Consider the following 22,042-nt stretch of genomic DNA (forward strand, 5'->3'; position numbering starts at 1 on the left):
CCCGACAGAGACTGAATACGTGATCCCTGACCAGAGTTTGTGTCTGGTTCAGAAGCAGGAACTCAGCTGTCGTGGTGTGAACACATTTGTCTCGACTGTCATGCGTGTGGTTAAGACTTTTGATGCAGCCTGTACTTGAACCTGCACCACGGACATAACAAATGTGACTACAACGTTCTCACTGCAGTTACAAATCAGATGCAGCATGTCAGTGGTGTCAACCGTCATCTAGGTCCAGCTGTCAGGAGAAAATAGTGAGTGATAAACTTGTGAGATGATAAAAAATAATAAGGTAAATGTAGATGGTAAAAAGTTGACCTCTTTAACGCCTCTTTTTTAAACCTTGTCTAGGTACTACAAAGTGCTTTAAAATATGTTTGCATCAGTTCTTGTATGAGTGTTTTTATTGATTGAATGTGGAATATTTGATAATTACAGCAAACTGTCAACTGCAGACCACGCATATTCATAACCACACATGAAATGTGGACCTACATCGTTCACACAGCTCCATAGCTCACACATACTCTTACATACACACAAAAAACATGATATTCCTGCACTTTTACACTGTAGCAGCTCCTCGGCTGTGACTCCAGATAAGAAAGACAGTGTGGCTAAAGCTAAAAACACTATAAGGAAGAGACAAGCTGTGCTTTTCATGATCAAGCATTCAGTCATTTTCCATCAAGCACACAGGAAACATACAGCACTGTCTCAGAAAATTATAATATTGTGATAAAGTCCTTGTTTATTTACTTATTATATACTTATTTTCTGTAATGCAAAAATGTCATACATTCTGGATTCCTTACAAATCAACTGAAATATTGCAAGCCTTTTATTATTTTAATATTGCTGATTATGGTTGACATCCTTTTGTCTGTTTCTGTTATTGTAAACCTGTAATTTTGTTTGTTTGTTTGTTTATGTATTTGAACACATTGAGTCCATGCTCGTCATGTGAAATGTGCTTTATAAATAAATTTTCCTTGCCTTGTGCCTTTTACAGCTGATTTTTTTCAGCTACCGTAGTAAATCTTGCCTATATTCATTTTGTGGATAATCTAAAATTTTCTCGACTTCTAAAAGTTTGATTAAAGGGGACGGGATATCTATCTAAGGAAGTATTGCCATCTCCTGCCCCGGTTTAGAGCCGGGACGGAGTAATGATTGACGTTTCCTGAAGTTTAAACTGCGTCATCTTGGTCTTGAGTATTTATAGCTGTGTGGTTTAGTATTAGTCACTGAAAAGTAGAAAACACAGAACTCAGCGGTTCTCTTTTCTGTTAGTAAACTGAGTTGTTTTAAGACCAACAACAGCCTGAGTTCTTTCTGTAAAGCCATACATGATTACATATCAAATTAAATGTTCTTTCAGGTGATCTTTATCAACATCTTCTGCTTTTGGCTCTTCCATTTAATGAGCATCCAATTAATCTCTTCCACCTGACCCTGTCATCTGTTTCTTCCACTCTCACACCAGCTAACTATCTCCTCTCTCACCGCATCCATAAACCTCCTAATTGGTCTTCCTAGTTCCCATCGCTCCATTGTCAGCATCTTTTCACCCATTGTCCCTCCTCTGCATCCTCCAAACCATCTTAATCTGGCTTTGTCTCTAACACAGCCATCATGAGTTATCCCTCTGATCTTCCATTCCTGATCCTGCCCATCTTCATCTCTCCTAAAGAAAACCTCAGCATCTTCAGCTCTGCCTCCTGTTTTTTTTCTTTCAGCGCCAGTGTCTCTAGATCAGGGCCCTAATGGCTCCCTGGAGCTTTTTCAAATATGTTTGACCTTTTTTTTTGTTTTTTTTTTCCTTTTTTTCTTATTTTTTCTTTTTTTTCTCTTTTTTCCTTTTTTTCTTCTTTTTTCCTTTTTTTCTTTTTTTCTTCCTTTTTCCTTTCTTTTTTAATCTCGACTTTTCAACTTTCTTCTCGAAATTTCAACTTTTTTCTCGAAATTTCAACTTTTTTCTAAAAATTTCGACTTTTCTCTCAACATTTCGACTTTTCTCTCGACATTTCGACTTTTTTCTCGACATTTCGACTTTTTTCTTAAGATTGTACTTCAACATTAATCTCAACATTTCGACTTTTTTCTCAAAATTTCGACTTTTCTCTCCAAATTTTGACTTTTTTCTCGACATTTCGACTTTTTTTTTGAAGTGCATAATGAAAAAAAAAAATCTCCCCCAGTTATAACTAATAATGCAGCATGTGTTGCCTTCATTCTAAGGCTGATACAAGACTTTTCATTTTTTGTGGCTCCATACATATTTGTTTTTTGTGTTTTTGGTCCAAATGGCTCTTTCAACATTTTGGGTTGCCGACCCCTGATCTAGACCATATAACACAGCTGTTTTCACCACTGTAAATCTTCTCTTTCATTTTTACTGCTACCTATTCTCATGTCAAACATCCCTACTGACACTTTTATCTCCACCCTTCGTCCACTCTACACAAATTAATGAATTTGAATTCAGATTCACATTCACAAGTCAGTCTCATGTGTATTTATTTTCTGCACATTCTGAACGTTTTGGTCACATTTGTTAAAGTTATGTTCATAGTGCAGATTCAAGTACAGGCTGCATTAAAACTGAGTAACCACAAACAGACATCGGTGTGAAGACAAATGTGTTTAGACCTCTGCAGTTGAGTTCCGGTTTTTAACCTACATAAAAACTGTGGCCAGTGATCACATATTCAGTCTCTTTCAGGATGTTGCTGAGCATCTACTTCTGCCTGCTGGTCTTTGGTCTCAACTCTCATGTCACTGCGGGTGAGAACACATATGTTTGCTGTGATATATTTGTGACTTTGTAAGTTAGTTTGAAACACAATTTTGCAAACGACATGACGATGTTGTGATTTCTGTTTTGTGTCACTTTCAAAATCGTTGCCATCTGTGGATTATTTTACAATGTTTTGGATAAAGTGGTCGAATATAGTGAAATGGTTTGTTATGCTTTACAATCAGTCAAAAATTTTCAGAACAAAACAAAACAGGCAAGAAATGGTATTCATTAAAATTCCCTTTGAATGTATTTATTGAAACATACTTATACAATAACATACTGTATTACAACTGCATTGTGTCAGCTTGTGCTTACTTTTTAAAGGGTCAGTGTGAATCTGAACTCTGAGAACTAATTCTGCAAATATTTTTTTTTTCAGATGTAATTCGTCAAGCAGTTCATGAAAAAGGGCAGATCACTTTACGTTGTTCCTCTGTGAAAGGTGAAGTTACATGGAGCAGAGAGAAGGATGGAAGACAAGAGAAAATAGTGACAACTGATGGTGACAATGATATAAAACACATTAAACAGTCAAATTTTATTTATAGTACACAAGGAGACAAGTCATTGGTCATTTCCGGGATTACTGTCTCAGACTCTGGAAGATACTTCTGTAATTATGAAACAGCCGTGGAGCTGACAGTGATCCCATCAGGTAATATCACACTTTATCAAATACTATTTTCAAAAGAGTTCTTCTTTGGTAACAAGTTAATCTTCTTACACTGAAAAATAATTTCTTTAGTGAAATATTGAAATCTGAATTCTGTACGAGGATTGTTTTTTTGGGTGAAACTGGAGTCCAGCTTCTCTGTCTTTGCTGTTTGAGATAAACGGCTTCATTTACTTCTCTTCTGAGCCATCTGTCCTTTCTGTCTAAAACATTTACTTTACTGACCTAAAAAGAGTCCCTCATGTTTGAGATGCAGGTGAACCGCTCAATCTTGACTAGATGGGCTGCTCCTCCATGTGTCGTGTATTTTTGGAGTTGTTTTGGTTTGTAAAGGCCCGTTCACTCCTGCATTGGTCATTTCCGGGATTGTGTTTTTTTTCTTTCGTTGAACCAGTTTTTATCTGAGGCTGATGTTACGTTTGTAGTGCACCAGGATGTTGGGTTTATACAGTAGAAGATCCTTCCTAGTCTCTCAGACACTCCTGCTTCACATTGAACGACAACATTTTGGCATGTTTTCTCTCTCTGTTTAGTCCCGTGGTACATGTTTCTTGTGCTTGTTCTCCTTTTTCACTTTTTCTCTGTGTTAGTATGCATATTCTCAGCTCGATGATAGAAATTTCTGATAACCGTTTGCGTTCAGTGGGTGTTTTATTAGGACATCACAGGCTTAAGTGCAAGAATAATCAGAACACAGGATATGGGAAACACACACAGAAAGTCCCTGCAGCTTCAGTCTCCTCAGTAGCTGCTCTGCTGCTTGTCAGTGTGGCCTGATCTGTTCAGACTGCGTTACTGCCATTTCACCTTGGGCTGTCTCCCACTTTTAGATCAATTAAAATATCACAAAAATACCTAATTTTAGCAAGTTAATTCCCTCAGTAAACATAGAGCCGCCATAGACCTACGTTTGTATTCATTATAATCAGTACTCGAGTTGTAAAAAGAAATCAGGGGGGATGGAGGATTTTATCATATGGGGACAGATAATTTGTGCTGATTACAAATAATATAATATATTACAAATAATAGCACTGACCAAAACACCTGCAGAAATACTGCAGGAATGACATAGCAGCAGTTAAATGCAGCCTTCTGTAAGCTTTAAATATCCACTGGGCTTACATCAAATACATCAAAACACAACAATAAAAAACAGTTTTCTAAACTTATCAATGACTCTGTCCTTCACAGGATAAGTAAAATGGATCACTGCAAAAACTCACAATCTTAACAAGAATATTTGTCTTATTTCAAGTTAAAATGTCTCATTTTAGTAAAAAAAAATCTCATTACACTTAAAACAAGACTCATCACTGGAAAAAACAACAATTTTCACCTGTTTCAAGTAGATTTTCACTTGAAATAAGAAAAATCTGCCAGTGGAACAATATTTTTTTGCTTGTAATGAGAAGATAAATCTTAGAAAGATTTTTCTACTTATTTAAAGTGAAAATTTACTTGAAACAGGTGAAAATTGTCAAATAAGTTATTTTTCTGGTGATGACTCTAAATGTTGAAATAGCAGTAAAACCACATTCATTGATGAAATGACATAAGGGATGGAAAGGAGGGATGGCAGTTTTACAGGGGGGATGATTTTGACCGTTTTTATTTCAGGGGGGGATGCCGTCCCCCCTCATCCCCCCTCATCCCCCCTCATCCCCCCTCAACTCCAGTACTGATTATAGTTATTTTTCCCTAGGAACAATCATAGAGAATGTTACAGAGGGCAGCAGCATCTCTCTGAGATGTCCTCGTGATTATGGAGGATCACATGTTCCAGAAAGGAGAAGAGGACTGAACGCAGGAAGGTTTGATGTTTCTACTGAGGACAAGACCCTGACCATAAGAAATGTGAAGCCTAAAGACTCTGGACTGTACTACTGCGATGGAAAACCAGATCTATACGTGAATGTGAGCAAGAGATCTGACAGAGGTGAGCGATGAGACACCAGGACAAATGCAGCTCACATACATATAGAGACAGATTCTACTTTCATTTCTGTTTATCCAACATCAAACAACCACATCATTGTAAGAAAGGAAACAAAATAAAATGTATTATCTTTGCTGTCTAGAACGGAAGCAAAAACCACATACAAGCTGAAACATAATGCGCCTGAAACAAGACGTCTGATTTCATATCAGTGCAAATGCTGTTCCAGCTATTCATTCTCTCTGGGTGGACGTTGTTTAAACATCGTCTTTGTGACTTTATTTTCTTCACCAGCCCTCTGTGAACATCTGAACTAACATATCTTTTGACAAATTAAACACTGATTTTGCCAAAGGGGACTAAAATCAAAATGACAAGGTCAAAATTAGCACTTTAGATTTAAGAATCCCACTATAGGCTACTTACTATACTATAGTTGTTTTGCATCTCAGAACAGATGATCCCAAAAGTGCCTCTGTCTTCTTTGTATCTTTGTGTAACTTTAAATCAAATATCAAATGTAGAAACTCTTTTATATAAACTTGAATTTCTCATGTGAAACTAAAAACTCCAGAATCATTTGTCCTTCATCCCTGTGGACTTTAGGCCCAATATTTAAAGTCTAATTTCCCCGTCTGGTTCAGAAAAATATTCAGTTCAAGCAACTTTTAATTGTCATGTAAAAAGTCATGTAAAAAGTTTGCAATAGATTTAAATTCCATGTATTTTTGTTCATCACACAGGAAAAAAGAGCACTGTAGCAACAACTACAATGACAGTACCAAGTACAGTCCAGACCAAAGAAACAACCCTTTCAACCGTGACGACGGTTTCAACACCAAAGCCAAGCACAGGTATGACAACAAACAAAAGGATGTTCAAGTAATTTAACCAATTTACATGTGATATTATTATGTTTACTTCAAAGGTCACCAAGGTGGTTAAGAAAACAAATCTCCTGGAGTTTCTTAAAGGGATTGTGACATGAAAAACACATTTTTCTTGATTTTTTGTGTTTTGTTGGGTGTCTTGACATCAATTACACCCAAAAAACAACGAACTTTTAACATTCAGTGTATTGTGTGCTTTCTGGGATTTTCCGCATAACTATGCAAAAACGGCGCATGTGGTTTGGTGGCGGATCGTTACGTATAAACCCGCTAAATCACCGCCCCCTCCACCCAGCTCCCTGTCTCCTCTCCTCTCAAGCGCACCATAAAGACTGATTTATGGTTCCGCGTTACACCGACGCAGAGCCTACGGCGTAGGGTTACGTAGCGACGCGCACCGTACGCTGAACCCTACGGCGTAGGCTCTGCGTCGATTTAACGCGGAACCATAAATGAGGCTTAACACGGAGCTGTTTAGAGCCTGTTTTGTTCTAATCACCGGAGGAAAACTGCTAAGAAGACCCGCGGCCACTGACTGGACTTAAGATAAGGGGACAGTGCTGCTTGCATGCCTTTATTTTTATGATTGTTTGCTGTGGACTACTTCTCCGTGCTGCTTTTCCGTGCATGCTTCGCCTGTCGCTCCCGGCTTAACTCTCCAACGCCGCTGTGAGCGTATGGGTTGGTTGGAGGAGGTTTGGAGGAGGAGCGGGGCAATGATTGACAGGAAAGGGAGAAAAGGAAGCATTTTTCACAGCGCAAAAAAACACTGTAATAAAAAGCCAGGAATAGAGTACTAGAGTGAAGTTTTTCTTGTTACACTCTTTTAGACACATTTGAGGGATATTGGCCAAGACTTTTAATAGTGTTAAAAGCATGTTAAAAATTATGTCACAATACCTTTAAGGCTTTGGATGTTGTGGGGCTGTCTTGACACACGTGTACAACATCACAGAGATATCTGCAACAGTCCCTCTGTTGAACCTTGGATTCAATTGGAATCATGTGGTATTCATCCTGCTTGTATAACAGTGGATCAGCTCTACACCCTCAGTAGGGTCCTAAAGGGGCATGGGAGTTTGCCCAACCAGTCTACATGTACTTTGTGGACCTGGAGAGCACGTTTCCCCCTTTACCATGGGGAGTCCATAGTGCCGGTTGTAAGTCTGACTCATTTCCAGTGAGGGTTGGACTCCGCCATAGCTTCCCATTTGTCAGATTTTGTTCTTTACCTTCATGGGCAGAATGTCTAAGTTCGGCTGAGTGGAGAATGGAGGGGGTCTGATTGGTCCATATTTGATAGTTCCTACATTCTGCCATAACTTTTGAATGGTTTGACATAAAGAGTTGTGGGTGGCGTCATCTGACTCGGTTTTGAGTCCTTGACTTTTATTGGTGAAAATTGCATGCGTGAGGGCCCGTTCATCGCTGCTTGCAGCTTTAATATTGTTATTGTTATCTGGCTGGAAAACGACCTTTTCAATGATTTTCCCCAAAGATGGCAGATTTGATATTGGCCTATTACTAAGTGTTGTAGCATCCAGATTAGATTTTTTTAGAAGAGGTTTTAATACTGCAGTTTTCAAGGCCTGGGGAAACTGGCCTGTTTGAAGAGAAATATTTATTATCTGCAATACATCCGGAGCTATGCAGTTAAAAACTGTTTTAAAAAGGTTTGAAGGCAGAATATCAAGCATGTTGTGGGCTTGGGACTGAACAAAAACATATGAACATATTGTAACTAATAAGACAAACTTAACTGTCCTTTAAATGTAAACTGACTTTTCCCTGTTTTTCATAAGTAGCATAGAAATAATTAGTAGGATAAGTATGTATAAGTAGGAAATAAAACTGGAACACAATAGTGATGTAAACTTTGAAAACTACATACTGACAAGTATGTTGTCCTGTGCATCAAGTTAATGGTGTTGTTATTGTAATTATCTATTTTTCATGTTTGTCTCATCATCACTTTTTTAGGGCATCTTTACGATCTTGTTATTGGTGTGCGATCAGTAATAGTGTTAATGATGGGAATCACCCTGATGTTCATCATCTACTTCTCCTGCAGATACAAAAGTAAACTTCAAGGTGAGTACTGTAAATAAATCCCAGGCTGAACATCATATGTATCTCTTGAACAGTCTTTATATATTTATATAAATATTTATAAAGGAACTGAATTAAATTAGTTTTAATGATCCTAAAGGAAAGTTGTCTGATTGGACTAAATGGGGATGTTATCAGGAGAGTCTGTAAAGCCTGTAAACTGAAGTCTGTTTAATTTAGTTTAATGTACTGAAATATTTTATCTTATTTTTTTTTCAGAAAATGTCAGACAATGTCATGATTATGAAGAGACTGAGATGGCAGACCTGGCAGAACCTTAGCAGCAGGGCCGCCGCAAGGGGTGTACGAACCGTACGACCGCACGGGGCCTCGCGCCCCAAGGGGCCTCGCGCTATGGGCCGTTTTTTTTTTTTTTTTTTTTTTTTTCCCTTATAAATATCAACAGTCACGTTCCATTTCAGACCTAAATGTGTACTAATCTGTGCATATCAATAAATATATGTGCAATGATGCGCGTGTCTGTTGTTCAATACAACTGATCAGACCAAGCGCAGACACAAGGTGCTCTGATCCAGACGGGTGGAGTGTGGAACAAACTGTCACACAATGTCAAGAGAACGAGACGGATTCAGGAAATTTCCTTCAGGAGATGAAAAAAGAAAAAAACTAAAGAAAATGGAAGAGTTTAATGCCTCTCTGAAAGGCTTGTTTGATAAATTTGTTACAAAAGTCACCGATCCGACCGGGTGTCAAGCAGCCGTGGGGCCCCGTGTCGAGGCAAGAGATGATGATGAGGCAGGGGAAGGTATCCAGTATTTTGATAATTGGAGAGTTAAAATTGCGCATATAGACACCCGATCCGACCCGAAAAACCCCCAATTTTTTTTTTTCCTATGTGACGGTGTGAATTGTTCCAGGTTACTGAAGAATTCATGTTATATGACCCTGATGCTCATTTCTTTTTGCAGTTAAACACCTGAAGACACCGATTTGTAACACGGCCCTGTTGTGTTTACCTTTAAGGTTTTATTTATTTTTCGGTGTAATTTTGTATTATCAGGTGAGTTAGGTCCCATATGTTTGGGCTATTGCCAGAATCAGTACTGCAGTATCAGATACTAACTATTAGTATTAAGTCATTGATCTTTTCTTTTTTTTTTTTGCATCAGTTGATCTAAGCTTTATTAGCCTTCAGACAAATTAAGAGTGATTTATAAATGTCAACTACAATTTTCTCCAGATCAGGGAGACAACATGCGGTCAAAAGGAAACTGCATACTCTTCCCCGTATTCCCCACTTGTTTTCTTGGAGCATACGGGAGAAACAGTGCAGGTGTTTATAAAAAGCTTTTCTAGACACTTCCAACATGAGAAATATGTGGTTGTGTGCCATAGAAACGTTTATATGGGCACCAAATCGTACATTTTATTCACTTGTGATTATATTAGGCAACAGAATACCTTCATTTTCCTCCCTGACTCCCATCCATATCCTCATCAGCTGTTTTACTGCTCTCTTTTCTTAACGAACCAACTGCATTTTAATACTCTGCTTGATCAATTTAGCTCCCTCTAAATTTGTGGTGCACCCTCGTCACAATCAATAACACGATGGTCTCCCTCTGTGTGGCTGAAGCAGAGAAGGCCATGAAGGGAATATCTGACACAAAGTAATTACAGTTTGTTGCTACATTTATCATTTGGTGCCTTCTTTGAAATAAAAATTGCTAAAATATTCCAAAATATTCTGAAAATCACTAAATGTAAAGGGCAACGGAATAACCTGCTTATAACTGTGTGTTAGTAAGATGTGCTTGCATTAACACAGGAGGGGCTGCTGTGATGTCATGCGACGGAGAAAGGCGTTGAGGGCTGAAAATAATTCCTGCATGAAAAAAAATCCATCATGAATAATCCAAAATAAAATTGTTTAAGTGGTTCTCCAAATATTGTTGTGCCGACTGCTCAAGTATTAACACTTTGTGGGAACTGGTGTACTAGTGAAGTTAAAGATACGGGATCATAAGCCTGTACAGTATGTTTAGCGTTAATTAGCACCAGAAGCCATCAGTGTAGACAAAAATAGACAGAATTTGAATAACCAAGGCGGGCATGCAAAGGCTGCGTGGACGAGCATTAAGTCATTGATCTTACTGCAGCAAATCCGTAGTAGACCATTTATCCAAACTACAGTATGAAATCATATACAGGGTAGTTCTTGATCAGCTTGATCAGTAAAGCAACATGCAACTGCACCTTTACAAAGGGACATTCCTGTGTGGAGTTTGCATGGTCACCTTGTATTTCAGGTAGTCCAGTTTCCTCCCACAGTCCAAAAACATGTTTATTAGAAAAATAACACACATAATAAGAATGCAATAAGAAAAACAGGTAGATGTCTTCATTAAAAATATATAATTTGTTTTAAAATATTGTTACCTGTGGAGCAAATTTAAGCTCCATGTGCAGTTGATTCCAGCAGAGGGCAGCATAATTACTGAAAACCAATCTCACTGTCTGGTCTGAGCTCGTACCACCAGCTGACCAGTCTCTGCAGAAGTCCAGGTTCTTATTCAGTACACATATGTCTGCGTTCCTCATTCACACATATAAATTGTTTAAAAAATCCTGATATCCTCTCCACTAGGCCATACATGATGTCCTGTTGTTCCAGTTGTCCACTTCTCATCAGCATGTCATGATTCTGCAACATCTCATGCAGCTGCATTTTCATTGGCTTATATTTAAATAGCTACAAACTCAGAACAACAAGGAGTTAATCTACATGAAGAAATCCAACAATTCAGCAATCAGATGTGATGTGTGCATAGCAACTTGTGATGCTTGGTGACGGTTCATTAAAACGCCTGTTACCTGAAAGTGAAAGTGGGTAGAAATAAAAAGCATTAAATGAAGGTCATCTTCATAACCTCCCTTTGAGGATTAATAGAACGTTACATTTTTAATAAAGGAACTATACATTGAGGAATTGTTATATTTCACATGGATTACTAGGGCCTTTTCACCTAATCTTCAAGTTACACAGAATTAGTTTTTCACACCAGCATGAACACGCCTGCTCTCATTTCATGTTGTTTTAACCTTCATAAGTAAAGCTGCTTCCTCTTGGCTCAGTCTCAGTTTCTTCGACTTTATTTGGCAAAACAGAAAACCTGCTGAACTAGTACCAGCTTCTAGTCCAGATGAACTATTCTGCCTTTGACCTAGTTTGGATAGAAATCAGAGAAATAAAATATTTTTGCCTTAAAACAAATAACACTTCAAAACACTTGTCAATTTGAGTGAATGAGTTTAAACACAGCGTGTTCTTTTTATAACTTGTTTGTTAAAGGAAATACCGGAATATGTGACAGCAGTTCACAATTTATAATCTTGTTTTTGAGAGTTTTTTAGAGACAGATGATGTCTAGGAAGAAGCTTTAAAAGACGAGTCATATAAGAAGTTCAAAAGATAACTTTAGGCAACTTATTCTGGACTAAATATACAAAAAACTGTTGATACAATATCAAATGCTGGAAACAAAAATGCTCTTTTTGAAATAGAACAAGCAATCACATGAAGACAGATATATTTTAATAGTACAATTCAGACAAAAACGTATTTTTCTCTCTGAATATCATTTCATCAATATAAAGGATAAATACAGTACCTGTTCTCTTTGCTTTTTCAGATTATTCACAGGGATTTTTAAACTGATCTACAGTATAAGTAGTTTTGCTTCATACATTTTGGTGCAGTATTACATTTAAAATCATCTTGAAGTTTAATCAACACCAGTTCATTGAGTTTTTTACCCTTCTCCTTTTTTTCAATACCTGTTTTATTCCATCCTGGGTGACAGAGGCTTCCTGGAGCTGATCTCCGTTTTAGTGTCCGAGAGGTGCAGTTCCCTCTGGACAGGTGACCAGCGTATCTCATGGCCGTTCCTCTGATCAATAAATCTTATAAAAGCGACGATGATGATGACGATGGCAACAATAAGAACAGTAGTTACAGCTGTGATGATGACGGTGCTCATCTCAGAGAAGGTTCCTGCTCAGAAAAAAAAAAAGTAAGGAAACCAGGATAGCCCAGATTTTAATACACTGTTCAATTTCACATCCTTTAACTATGTTCAACAAAGTAAACCAGATATTATTGACTTTTAACTTTTTCTGCTCTCCTACCTTAGTTATCTACCTCAAATACACTGAAAAAAATACATCTAAGCCAGGGGTCGGCAACCCAAAATGTTGAAAGAGCCATATTGGAACAAAAACACAAAAAATAAATATGTCTGGAGCAAAAAAAGAAAAAGAAAAAAAGTCTTGTATGTATAAGCCTTAGAATGAAGGCAAATGGCGAAAGCCAAAATGTCAAGAAAAAAGTCGAAATGTCGAGAAAAAAGTCGAAATGTTGAGATTAAAAAGGAAAGGAAAAAGGAAGAAAAAAGGAAAAAAAGGGGAAAAAAGAAGAAAAAAAGAGAAAAAAAGGAAAAAAGAAAAAAAAGAAGAAAAAATAAAAAAAAGGTCAAACGTTTTTGAAAAAGCTCCAGGAGCCACTAGGGCGGCGCTAAAGAGCCGAATCCGGCTCTAGAGCCGCGGGTTGCCGACCCCTGATCTAAGCACATGTAAATATAACATATTCAAATCTGTGATATTAACAATTAAAAATGAAGTTAAATTATGTTAAAACCAAGGTATCAAAGAATATTTTTGTTTTGAACAAAGTGAAACATGTTTTAGATTACAAGACAATGCGAATTTTGTATTGCTCACTTATTTTGCCTTATTTTAGTTATTGTGTCGAAGTTTGGGAGAATACATACACAACAAATATCAAGCCTTTGTTTATTTTACAGAAGAGAGCAGTACGGATCATACATAAAAAGCAGGCAAGAGAACACACCAATGGACTTTTTATCAATGCAGGATTAATTAAACTTAAAGATATTATTGAGTTACAGACTTTATTGGTTATGTTCAAGGCAAAATATTGCCTGAAAATATACGTTTTTTTGTGTTTAGTTCAGAAGATAAGAACCATAGAAGGAAATTTGATTTTAAACATCCGTTTGCACGCACCACTTTAAAACAAATGTGTATTTCAGTATGTGGTGCAAAATTATGGAACTCCTTAACAACTGATTTCAAGGATTGCAAAAATATTCAACAGTTCAAGAAATTGTATAAAGACCACACAATTAGACAATATGAATTTAACGGGTAAAATATATTTTGTTGTTTTTGTTTTTATATTGTTGGTGAGTTAGTGTGTATGTTTTCTTATTTTTTTGTTTTGTTTTTTTTCATTATTTCTTTTTTTGGTATTATATAAGTAGTGACTGTTGAACAGACGGACAGACCATCTTCATATGAATTGTTTTATTTTTTTTTGAGAAAGGGGCTTGGTATATAAGGCTTTCTTCTTCTTGCCCCTTTTCCATCGTGGAATGGAACATATGTGAACTATTTCCATGATATGGAATAAATAAAAATGAAATGAAATGAAATGAAATGAAAGTTTGTTGCTTTACATGAATCAGTGGCGTAGCCAGAAAAGAGACTTTGGGTGTGCACCAGCAAAGCCTGGGTGTGCCAAATTTTTTTTCAACAAAACTAGACGTTACACCTCCACAAACATTCAAAAGCATGTATATCCAACATTATTAACAGTGCAAAACATATCCACATGTTGTGTGTGCTCTCAATATATAATACGTATAATAATATATATAATATAATAATAAGTAATATAATAACCACACTTTATGCATGTCCTAAAAAAAAACATCACAAAAACATAACCACACACACACATAGCTACCCAATGAAGCAAACATAGTGAAATATAACACTCATGCACTCAGAGCCATAACGTATCCACATTACGCATGATCAACAAAGCTACTTAACCAGAGGCAGAACACAACTATTTGGCTTAAGGTTGGCCTGATGGTTTTATTATAAAATAATAAAATAAAATAATATAATTTTCCCAAAAGGACAGGTTGGTCAGCAGAAATTCAAACCATACTGGGCATCTAGGTTTTTGTGCAACAAGCATTTTTAATAGCTTTGAATAAATTGCAAATCTTGCTTATGCAATCTTTCCATATAAATCATATTTAGATATTAATCACTTAGTAGCCTACCAAGTGGCTCTTCCTACACTTCCACTTAATATTAGACCAACCTGTTGGCTTCCCCTGCCTGTCCTGATTCTTTCTCTCTCTTCCTCTCTTCTTTTTTTCTACCTCTCCATAAAGTTACCGTCAATCCAAAACACTCGCGCTGCTGCGCGTGCTCGCGCGTGATCGACGTCGTCGATTTAACGCGGAACCATAATTTAGGTTTAACAGTCCAGCTGCCGCGACACATCGCCTGACGGGATGCAAAAATAAGATTTCTTTATTTTGAATTATTTTGAACATCATGATTACATACTAATAGCGTAGATTAGCCTAGATTTAGAATACTTAGAAGACTATACCAAAAAAAAAAAAAAATGCATCAAATTTTTTGGGTGTGCCAGCTGTCTCTTTGGGTGGCACTGGCACACCCTGGCACACCCGTGGCTACGCCACTGACATGAATACATCTAGTTTTGAACTTAATCTGCATTTGTTCAAAAAACAAGACATTGTGCATTTTTTCCTTAACAGCAGTATTTATGTAATCCCAGACAATCTTTTCCTTTACACACAAACAACAAGCAACGATCTTGTTCTATTTACTTTTCCTTTAACAATTTTAATCTATTGGGCAGATTGACCAACGTTTAGATGAAACATGCTTTATTTGTTTTAGTAGAAACCACAGTAAAAAATATCTTGCTTGATCTACTTTAAAAAAATTAAGGCAACTTTTTCGCATGAGATTTTTATGTAGATCAAGAAAGACTTTGTATAAACTACTTCATTTTTAGTATGTACAAAATTAATTTGCAAGTAAAGTCAACTTAATTTTGGCAAATGAAGTGAACTTAATTTTGAAAATAAAGTCAACGTAATTTTTGCAAGTAAAGTCAAGTCATAAGTCACTTAACACAATTAAGTTGACTGTACTTGCAAAATGTATTATTTACATACAAAAAATTAAGTAGTTTATACAAAGACTAGTCTTTCTTGATCGACATAATAATCTCATGCAAAAAGTTGACTTATTTTATGACTTTTTTTAAGTAGATCAAGCACAATATTTTTATCAGTGTAGGAGCATTTTTCATCTACCTTATAGAAACTGTACATGAGCAAGTCAAAACAAGCCATATTTACTTCTTAACTGGAGCTGTGCAAGCTGTTTCAATAGTATTAACATTAAACAGCCTGTTAGGGCCCTGGATAACTCAGTGGGCTGAGCTATCCATTTACATTTACAGAAGCTCGTGCCCTCATGCAGGCATGCAGGTTCCAGTCCTGGCCTGTCACTCTCCCCTATGTGTCCGTTTCTCCACTCTATACCCATTTCCTGTCAACCTACTTTTAAACAAAACCCAGCCTGTTAAAGGAAGGTTCCAAACTATGTTAACTTCAAATAATGGTGACTGTTTGAGATTCAAAAAAAATCTGTAAGTGTATTTTGGAGGAGTCCATGATGCTCTAAGCCTAAGGCATTGTCTCCCAACCTGGGGTCCGGGCCCCCCTGGGGGGACGCCAGAGATCTCTGGGGGTACGCAAAACTTTGTCTGCTTTGAAATTATGCAGTTGTAAAAATTATATTTGCGAATGAGTCATTCTTAAGACATTGTTAGGAATAATTTATGAATGTCTTGAATATGTTTTGTGTTTTTTATACACTGGTGACAAACACAGGACATTATTTCATTCCTTATTATTATATCATTACTCAACATTTAATTTACTCCGACAGGTTGTTAAAGGAAAAATGTTAAAAAAAATTTGGTCTCATATTAAAAGAGACATTTTTCAGAAATATTTTTATGTCCTTTTATGTCCTTTTGTGCGTATTTTATACATTGGTGACATTGGAGAAAAACAAAGTCATATGTATACATAGTAAACCAAAGAGAAATGTATAAAAAAAAAACATAATTAATGTTAATTTTTTCAATTAAAGACTCTTTTGGTGCTAGTACGTACGGGTCGCGGGGCCTGGCTGTTCTTAGACACAAGTAGGGGGGGAACAAGGAAAAAAGGTTGGGAACCACTGCTCTAAGGAAATGCACATATACATTTTATGGTGAAAAATGAAGGATAAAGTGTTTAGAAAACTTTTTTTCACATTACTCCGAATATTTCTGCTTATTTTGCTCTGTCTCTCTCTCTCTCAGTTCAGTCACCATCACTAAACTCCCAAACTTCTGGATGACAAAATGACATTCAGAAGTGAACCTTCTTTTCGTTGCTTTCATTACCTGTTAAAGCTTTCCTCCGGTTGCTCTTGATCACATCTTTGTCCAGTTTCATGATAATGACATTTGGGACACCAGACAGCTGGAACACACAGTCGTATCTCATCCAGTCTTCAGATGGGACTGATGAAACGTCCAGGTCAACAATCATCTGGAAGGATTCATCCTGGTTGGGAAGGATGTCTCCATGCTTCACACCTTCATGGATCTGCTCTCCATCTCTCCTCCAGAACATGTCAGCCCTGTCAGGGTAGAAACCTGTAGCGTGGCAGGTGACTGGGGAGGAAGAATTCTCCTGGAGAAGAGATGCAGACGGGAGATCTGGAGACGGGGAAATCAGCCCAAACTGACATTAACCCAGTCTCGAGGAAAACATTCTGGCATTTTACATTTTTTGGAGTTCAGACATACAGGACTGTCTCAGAAAATTAGAATATTGTGATTTTCTGTAATGCAATTACAAAAACGTCATACATTCTGGATTCATTACAAATCAACTGAAATATTGCAAGCCTTTTATTATTTTAATATTGCTGATCATGGTTACAGTTTAAGAAAACTCAAATATTCTATCTCAAAAAATGTGAATATTCTGGGAATCTTAATATTTAACTGTAAGCCATAATCAGCAATATTAAAATAATAAAAGGCTTGCAATATTTCAGTTGATTTGTAATGAATCCAGAATGTATGACATTTTTGTTTTTTTTAATTGCATTACAGAAAATAAAGAACTTTATCACAATATTCAAATTTTCTGAGACAGTCCTGTATGTGGATTGACTTTCATTCAAGAGATTTAAACAGGCTGCTTTGCAGCATCATGTTAAAAAACGTTGTAAAATAAAAAAGAAAAACAGCAGTTGAACTTTGATTTCGAAGGAAAAGATAGGTTGCAGTAGCTCCAAAGCTTCTCTGAGGAAGAAATCATACACCATACCAATCACTACCCACAATCACAAACATAAGACTATGTAAATACCTGACAATAACTGATCAATAATGATAATAATAATTCAGCAAATGAGTAAAAGAGATGAGAGGAGGTCAGACATGAACGGGCCCTCGCACTCACGCCCCCCCCCCCCCCCGGTTCCCCCCCCATTCCTAGGTCAATAATACTATAAAAAGTGCCTTTGCTGTTCACATAAAACTCAATTTATCATCATAAGTATATCAGAAATGACATCATCCATTACACACCACCGTTCAATTTACACCAATGAAGGTTAAGGACTCTAAACCGAGTCCGATGACACCACCCACAACTCTTTATGTCAAACCATTCAAAAGTTATGGCAGAAAGTAGGAACTATCAAATATGGACCAATCAGATGAAGGGGGGTCGCGCTTTTTGGTATCTATCGTCGCCACGGTAACGCTTTTGAAAGAGAAAAGTAATGCGCGTCGTCGCAGGATGGAGACGCACATTTTGATGTATAACACACCTGGGTACACGTTACAGTTTGGGCCGTATTAACGGCCGAAGAAATGGCATAAATTGCGCCAAAATGACACGATTAATTCAAAATGGCCGACTTCCTGTTCGGTTTCGGCCATGGCGCCAAGAGACTTTTCTTTAAGTTGCGACATGATACAGGTGTGTACCGATTTTCGTGCATGTAGGTCAACCGTATTGTGGAACTTGAGGCACAAAGTTTTCTAGGGGGAGCTGTTGAGCCATTAGGCCACGCCCATTAATGCAAACCATTAAATATCAAATTTTTCGACAGTCCTGGCTTGGTGCAAAATTTGGTGACTTTTGGGGCACGTTTAGGGGGAAAAAAGGCCCTTATTTCGTCAGAAGAAGGAAAATAACGGAAAAAAGAAAATCCCACAGATACATTATGGCCTTTGCACTGTCAGTGTTTGGGCCCTATTAAGTAACAGGAATTAGAGAAGATGACGCCAGCTGAAAAAGTTACCTTTTCTATTCAGATAGCTCTTCCCATAAGTCAAAGACTTATTCAACCACGTGGAGCAAAGTCCTGTGACGATGTTCTTCCAAAACTTGTTACGGACTTCGTTTCCATCCCACTCCTGTTTAACGGTTTCAGCCTCTGGTACCAAAGTGATCCACGTCTCCGTCTTCACGTCAAACGCAATGAAGTCTTCACCGTTGTTACCATACCGTACATAACCTTCAAACGTATTAGTTTCATCATCCTGTTCACAGTGGATGATCTGCTGGATGATGTGAGCACCTGGGAGGGACAGAAAGTCGGTTAGTAGAATAATAGGGCACATCTTGTGTGAGATGTAAACATCATCAATGGAGTTTTACTGATCTAAACAATTTTAATGAAAGGACTAAGAACTAAACCAAGAAAAAGCAGTTTGTCTATTTTAACATACCTTCTGTTTTGCTTGTGTGCTGATTATAACTCTCAGTTTCAGCCTTGAACATGTCCTTGCATTCCCTGCACTCCCAAATTAACCTATCCCAATCTTTTCTATTTTCTCCGATCATTTCTCTCATCCAGTTGTGTGTAACTTTTGCTGTTGTCATGTCATTGTTGAGGTAAAATGTTATAACTCCCTGAACGATTTCTGTCACGACATATTCATGCACATTTGGGAATCCAGAAGATATTAAACGATCAAACTCCAGGTAGTATTTCACTGCGGGACAAGCAGAATGTTCATGATTCAGACATGTTTTTACTTTAATAACATTCAGCGAATAATTCAAGAAAAACATAAAAATAAATACATGAAAAATATTTTCACTTGCCCCACCCTCATAGCGTGGCAGACTATTGTTTTTGTATTTTACTGTTTTCATTTGCTCTTCAATATCATCCTTCAGATCAACTTTTTCACAATTTCTGCCATTTCCTCTATATGATGAAAAGATCCTTGAAATTATTTGGTACATCAGCTGTTTCTAGCCAAAAGACTTGAGAGCTGAGGTTGAGAGCTGACGCAGGAACAAATACATGTGATCTTTTGATAAGCTTAAAAAATTAACCTCAGTAAAAATGATAAAGTAAATGAATGAGAGTTAGTAGAGAATCTTACCTGGACATGCAGGCTGACAGAAGAGCAGAATCATTACTGTCTTCATTGTGATCAGACAGATGGAGTGAAGTTGAAAAACTGAGCTGAAGAGTCTGTTTGACACGTTTGTTCAGGAAATAGATGTTTCCTGGTTAAATTCTTATTTTGTGAGCAATGGAGGCGTGTTCAAACTTGACCGACATCCAATGGATGCATCTTTAAAAATTCTGCTTGACCTGAATATATTTTCACTTCACAGATTAGATGAAGGATGAATTTCACTCAGACTAATAACATCATTGCTGAAAAAAGTATAATCCACTATAGTTTTCCAGGTGTAAATAATCCTGTTTGTGCTGCTCCTCCAAATCTCTACAGTCCATTTTAAACCTCATGCTGCAACATAGTATGTAAACTGCTGCTATGAATTCAGGTATAATCAGTACTCGAGTTGTAAAAAAGAATCAGGGGGGGTGGTGGATTTTATCATATGGGAACAGATAATTTGTGCTGATTACAAATAATATAATATATTACAAATAATAGCAGTGACCAAAACACCTGCAGAAATACTGCAGGAATGACATAGCAGCAGTTAAATGCAGCCTTCTGTAAGCTTTAAATATCCACTGGGCTTACATCAAATACATCAAAACACAACAATAAAAAACACTTTTCTGAACTTATCAATATGACTCTGTCCTTCACAGGATAAGTAAAATGGATCACTGCAAAAACTCAAAATATTAACAAGAATATTTGTCTTATGTCTAGTTAAAACTTCTCATTTTAGTAAAAAAATCTCATTACACTTAAAACAAGACTCATCACTGGAAAAAACAACAATTTTCACCTGTTTCCAGTAGATTTTCACTTGAAATAAGTAGAAAAATCTGCCAGTGGAACAAGATTTATTTGCTTGTAATGAGAAGATAAATCTTGTCCCACTGTCAGATTTCACATTTTTCTGGTGATGACTCTAAATGTTGAAATAGCAGTAAAACCACATTCATTGATGAAATGACATAAGGGATGGAAAGGGGGGATGATTTTGACCGTTTTTATTTCAACTCGACTACTGGGTATAATGCAAAACTGCAATTAATTATCCTGCTCTCTGTCTTCACATCAACCACATAAAGCTTAAATTGATGAACAGATACTTTATCAATCCCAAAGGAAACTTAGGAAATTCACATGCACCGCCCGGGAATCGAACCCGGGTCACAAGAATGGGAATCTTGCATGATACCACTACACCAGCGGTGCCTCACGTTCACAGTCCTTTACTGCTAAACAGCTTGATTTTAGACTTTTAAACACTATTCTGGGATGTGGGGCTGCAGCTTTTTCGTAAACCAGCCTCTAGTAAGATAGTAAGATGACCTCTGCCTTATTTAAAATAAAATCAGTGCTTGACACAACTACTGTGTCTTTTTTTTTCATTTTGCAAAAAAAAATAGAATAATCAGTAGAAAACGATATAGAGATCCAACAAATCCATTATTCCTTCACTTACAATTGGTGAAATTTCATGAATTAGTAGATTATAGTATTCTGCAAATTATGTTTAAATTCCATAAAAAAACTTTATCAATCAACATTCAGAAAAGATTTGAAAAAAGAGAAAGCAAGTATAACTTAAAAGAAGAAAGAAAACAAGATTCAGGACTAAATTGATGGAACGTTGTGTTTCTGTGAAAGGAATCAGTTTATGGAACAATCTGAATAAAGAAAACAAAGAATCCAAATCAAACATTACATTCAAAAGAACAATTAAAGCCTGTATGTTAAGTAAATATAATGAAATATGTTAGTTAAGTTTGATTGAAATACCCATAGCCGGCGGTAATTTTATTTTATTTTAGTTTTTTATTTACTTAGTTGTTGTTTTTTAAATTTTTAATTTATGTTATTTGTGAATTTATTTCTTGGAAAAAGATTCTTCTTCTTTCTGCTCCCTTTTCATTCACAATTTATGAACATTTGTGTTTGTATTTGTATTGAATTGTTTGTTTTATTTTTGGAATGAAATAAAGAATAAAATGAAAATGAAATGAAAATAACAAGATAACAGGCAACCGCGTACTAATGTATGGATGAACCTTAATAAGTGTCATATATTATACCAGCAAAAAGAGCTTTGCCTGTGAAGTCTAGGTGGTTTTACTCACTCTCCAACTATGTCTTGTTGTCTTGTCTCCTTCTCATTTCTCTTTTGAGGATGTTTTCATTTAATGTTTTACTGTAACTTGAGGTTATGGATTTCTTTTCTTTTCTTTTCCATTTTTTT

At 36.7% G+C, this 22,042-nt stretch overlaps 2 protein-coding genes and 1 non-coding gene across 3 annotated transcripts; 1 reads left to right on the forward strand and 2 right to left on the reverse strand.

Moving 5' to 3' along the window:
* Positions 1 to 2,726: 2,726 nt before the first annotated feature.
* Positions 2,727 to 6,301, forward strand: LOC133460873 (hemicentin-1-like). Its single transcript, XM_061741618.1, has 4 exons — positions 2,727 to 2,787; positions 3,246 to 3,458; positions 5,182 to 5,415; positions 6,159 to 6,301. The coding sequence occupies exons 1-4, from the start codon at positions 2,727 to 2,729 to the stop codon at positions 6,299 to 6,301; spliced, it is 651 nt and encodes a 216-aa protein (XP_061597602.1).
* A 10,416-nt stretch (positions 6,302 to 16,717) lies between these two features.
* LOC133460874 (major histocompatibility complex class I-related gene protein-like) lies at positions 16,718 to 19,219 on the reverse strand. The gene is made up of 3 exons (XM_061741619.1): positions 19,105 to 19,219; positions 18,675 to 18,953; positions 16,718 to 17,070 (listed from the first exon to the last, which is right to left on the reverse strand). Exons 1-3 carry the CDS (start codon positions 19,217 to 19,219, stop codon positions 16,718 to 16,720), a joined length of 747 nt encoding a protein of 248 aa, XP_061597603.1.
* Positions 19,220 to 20,947: 1,728 nt separating this feature from the next.
* trnag-ccc (transfer RNA glycine (anticodon CCC)) lies at positions 20,948 to 21,018 on the reverse strand. Its single transcript has one exon. It is a non-coding gene; the product is annotated as a tRNA-Gly (tRNA).
* Between the last annotated feature and the right edge of the window lie 1,024 nt (positions 21,019 to 22,042).

The sequence above is a fragment of the Cololabis saira genome, chromosome 15 (genome assembly GCF_033807715.1).
Source record: "Cololabis saira isolate AMF1-May2022 chromosome 15, fColSai1.1, whole genome shotgun sequence".
Taxonomy (NCBI): Eukaryota; Metazoa; Chordata; class Actinopteri; order Beloniformes; family Belonidae; genus Cololabis; species Cololabis saira.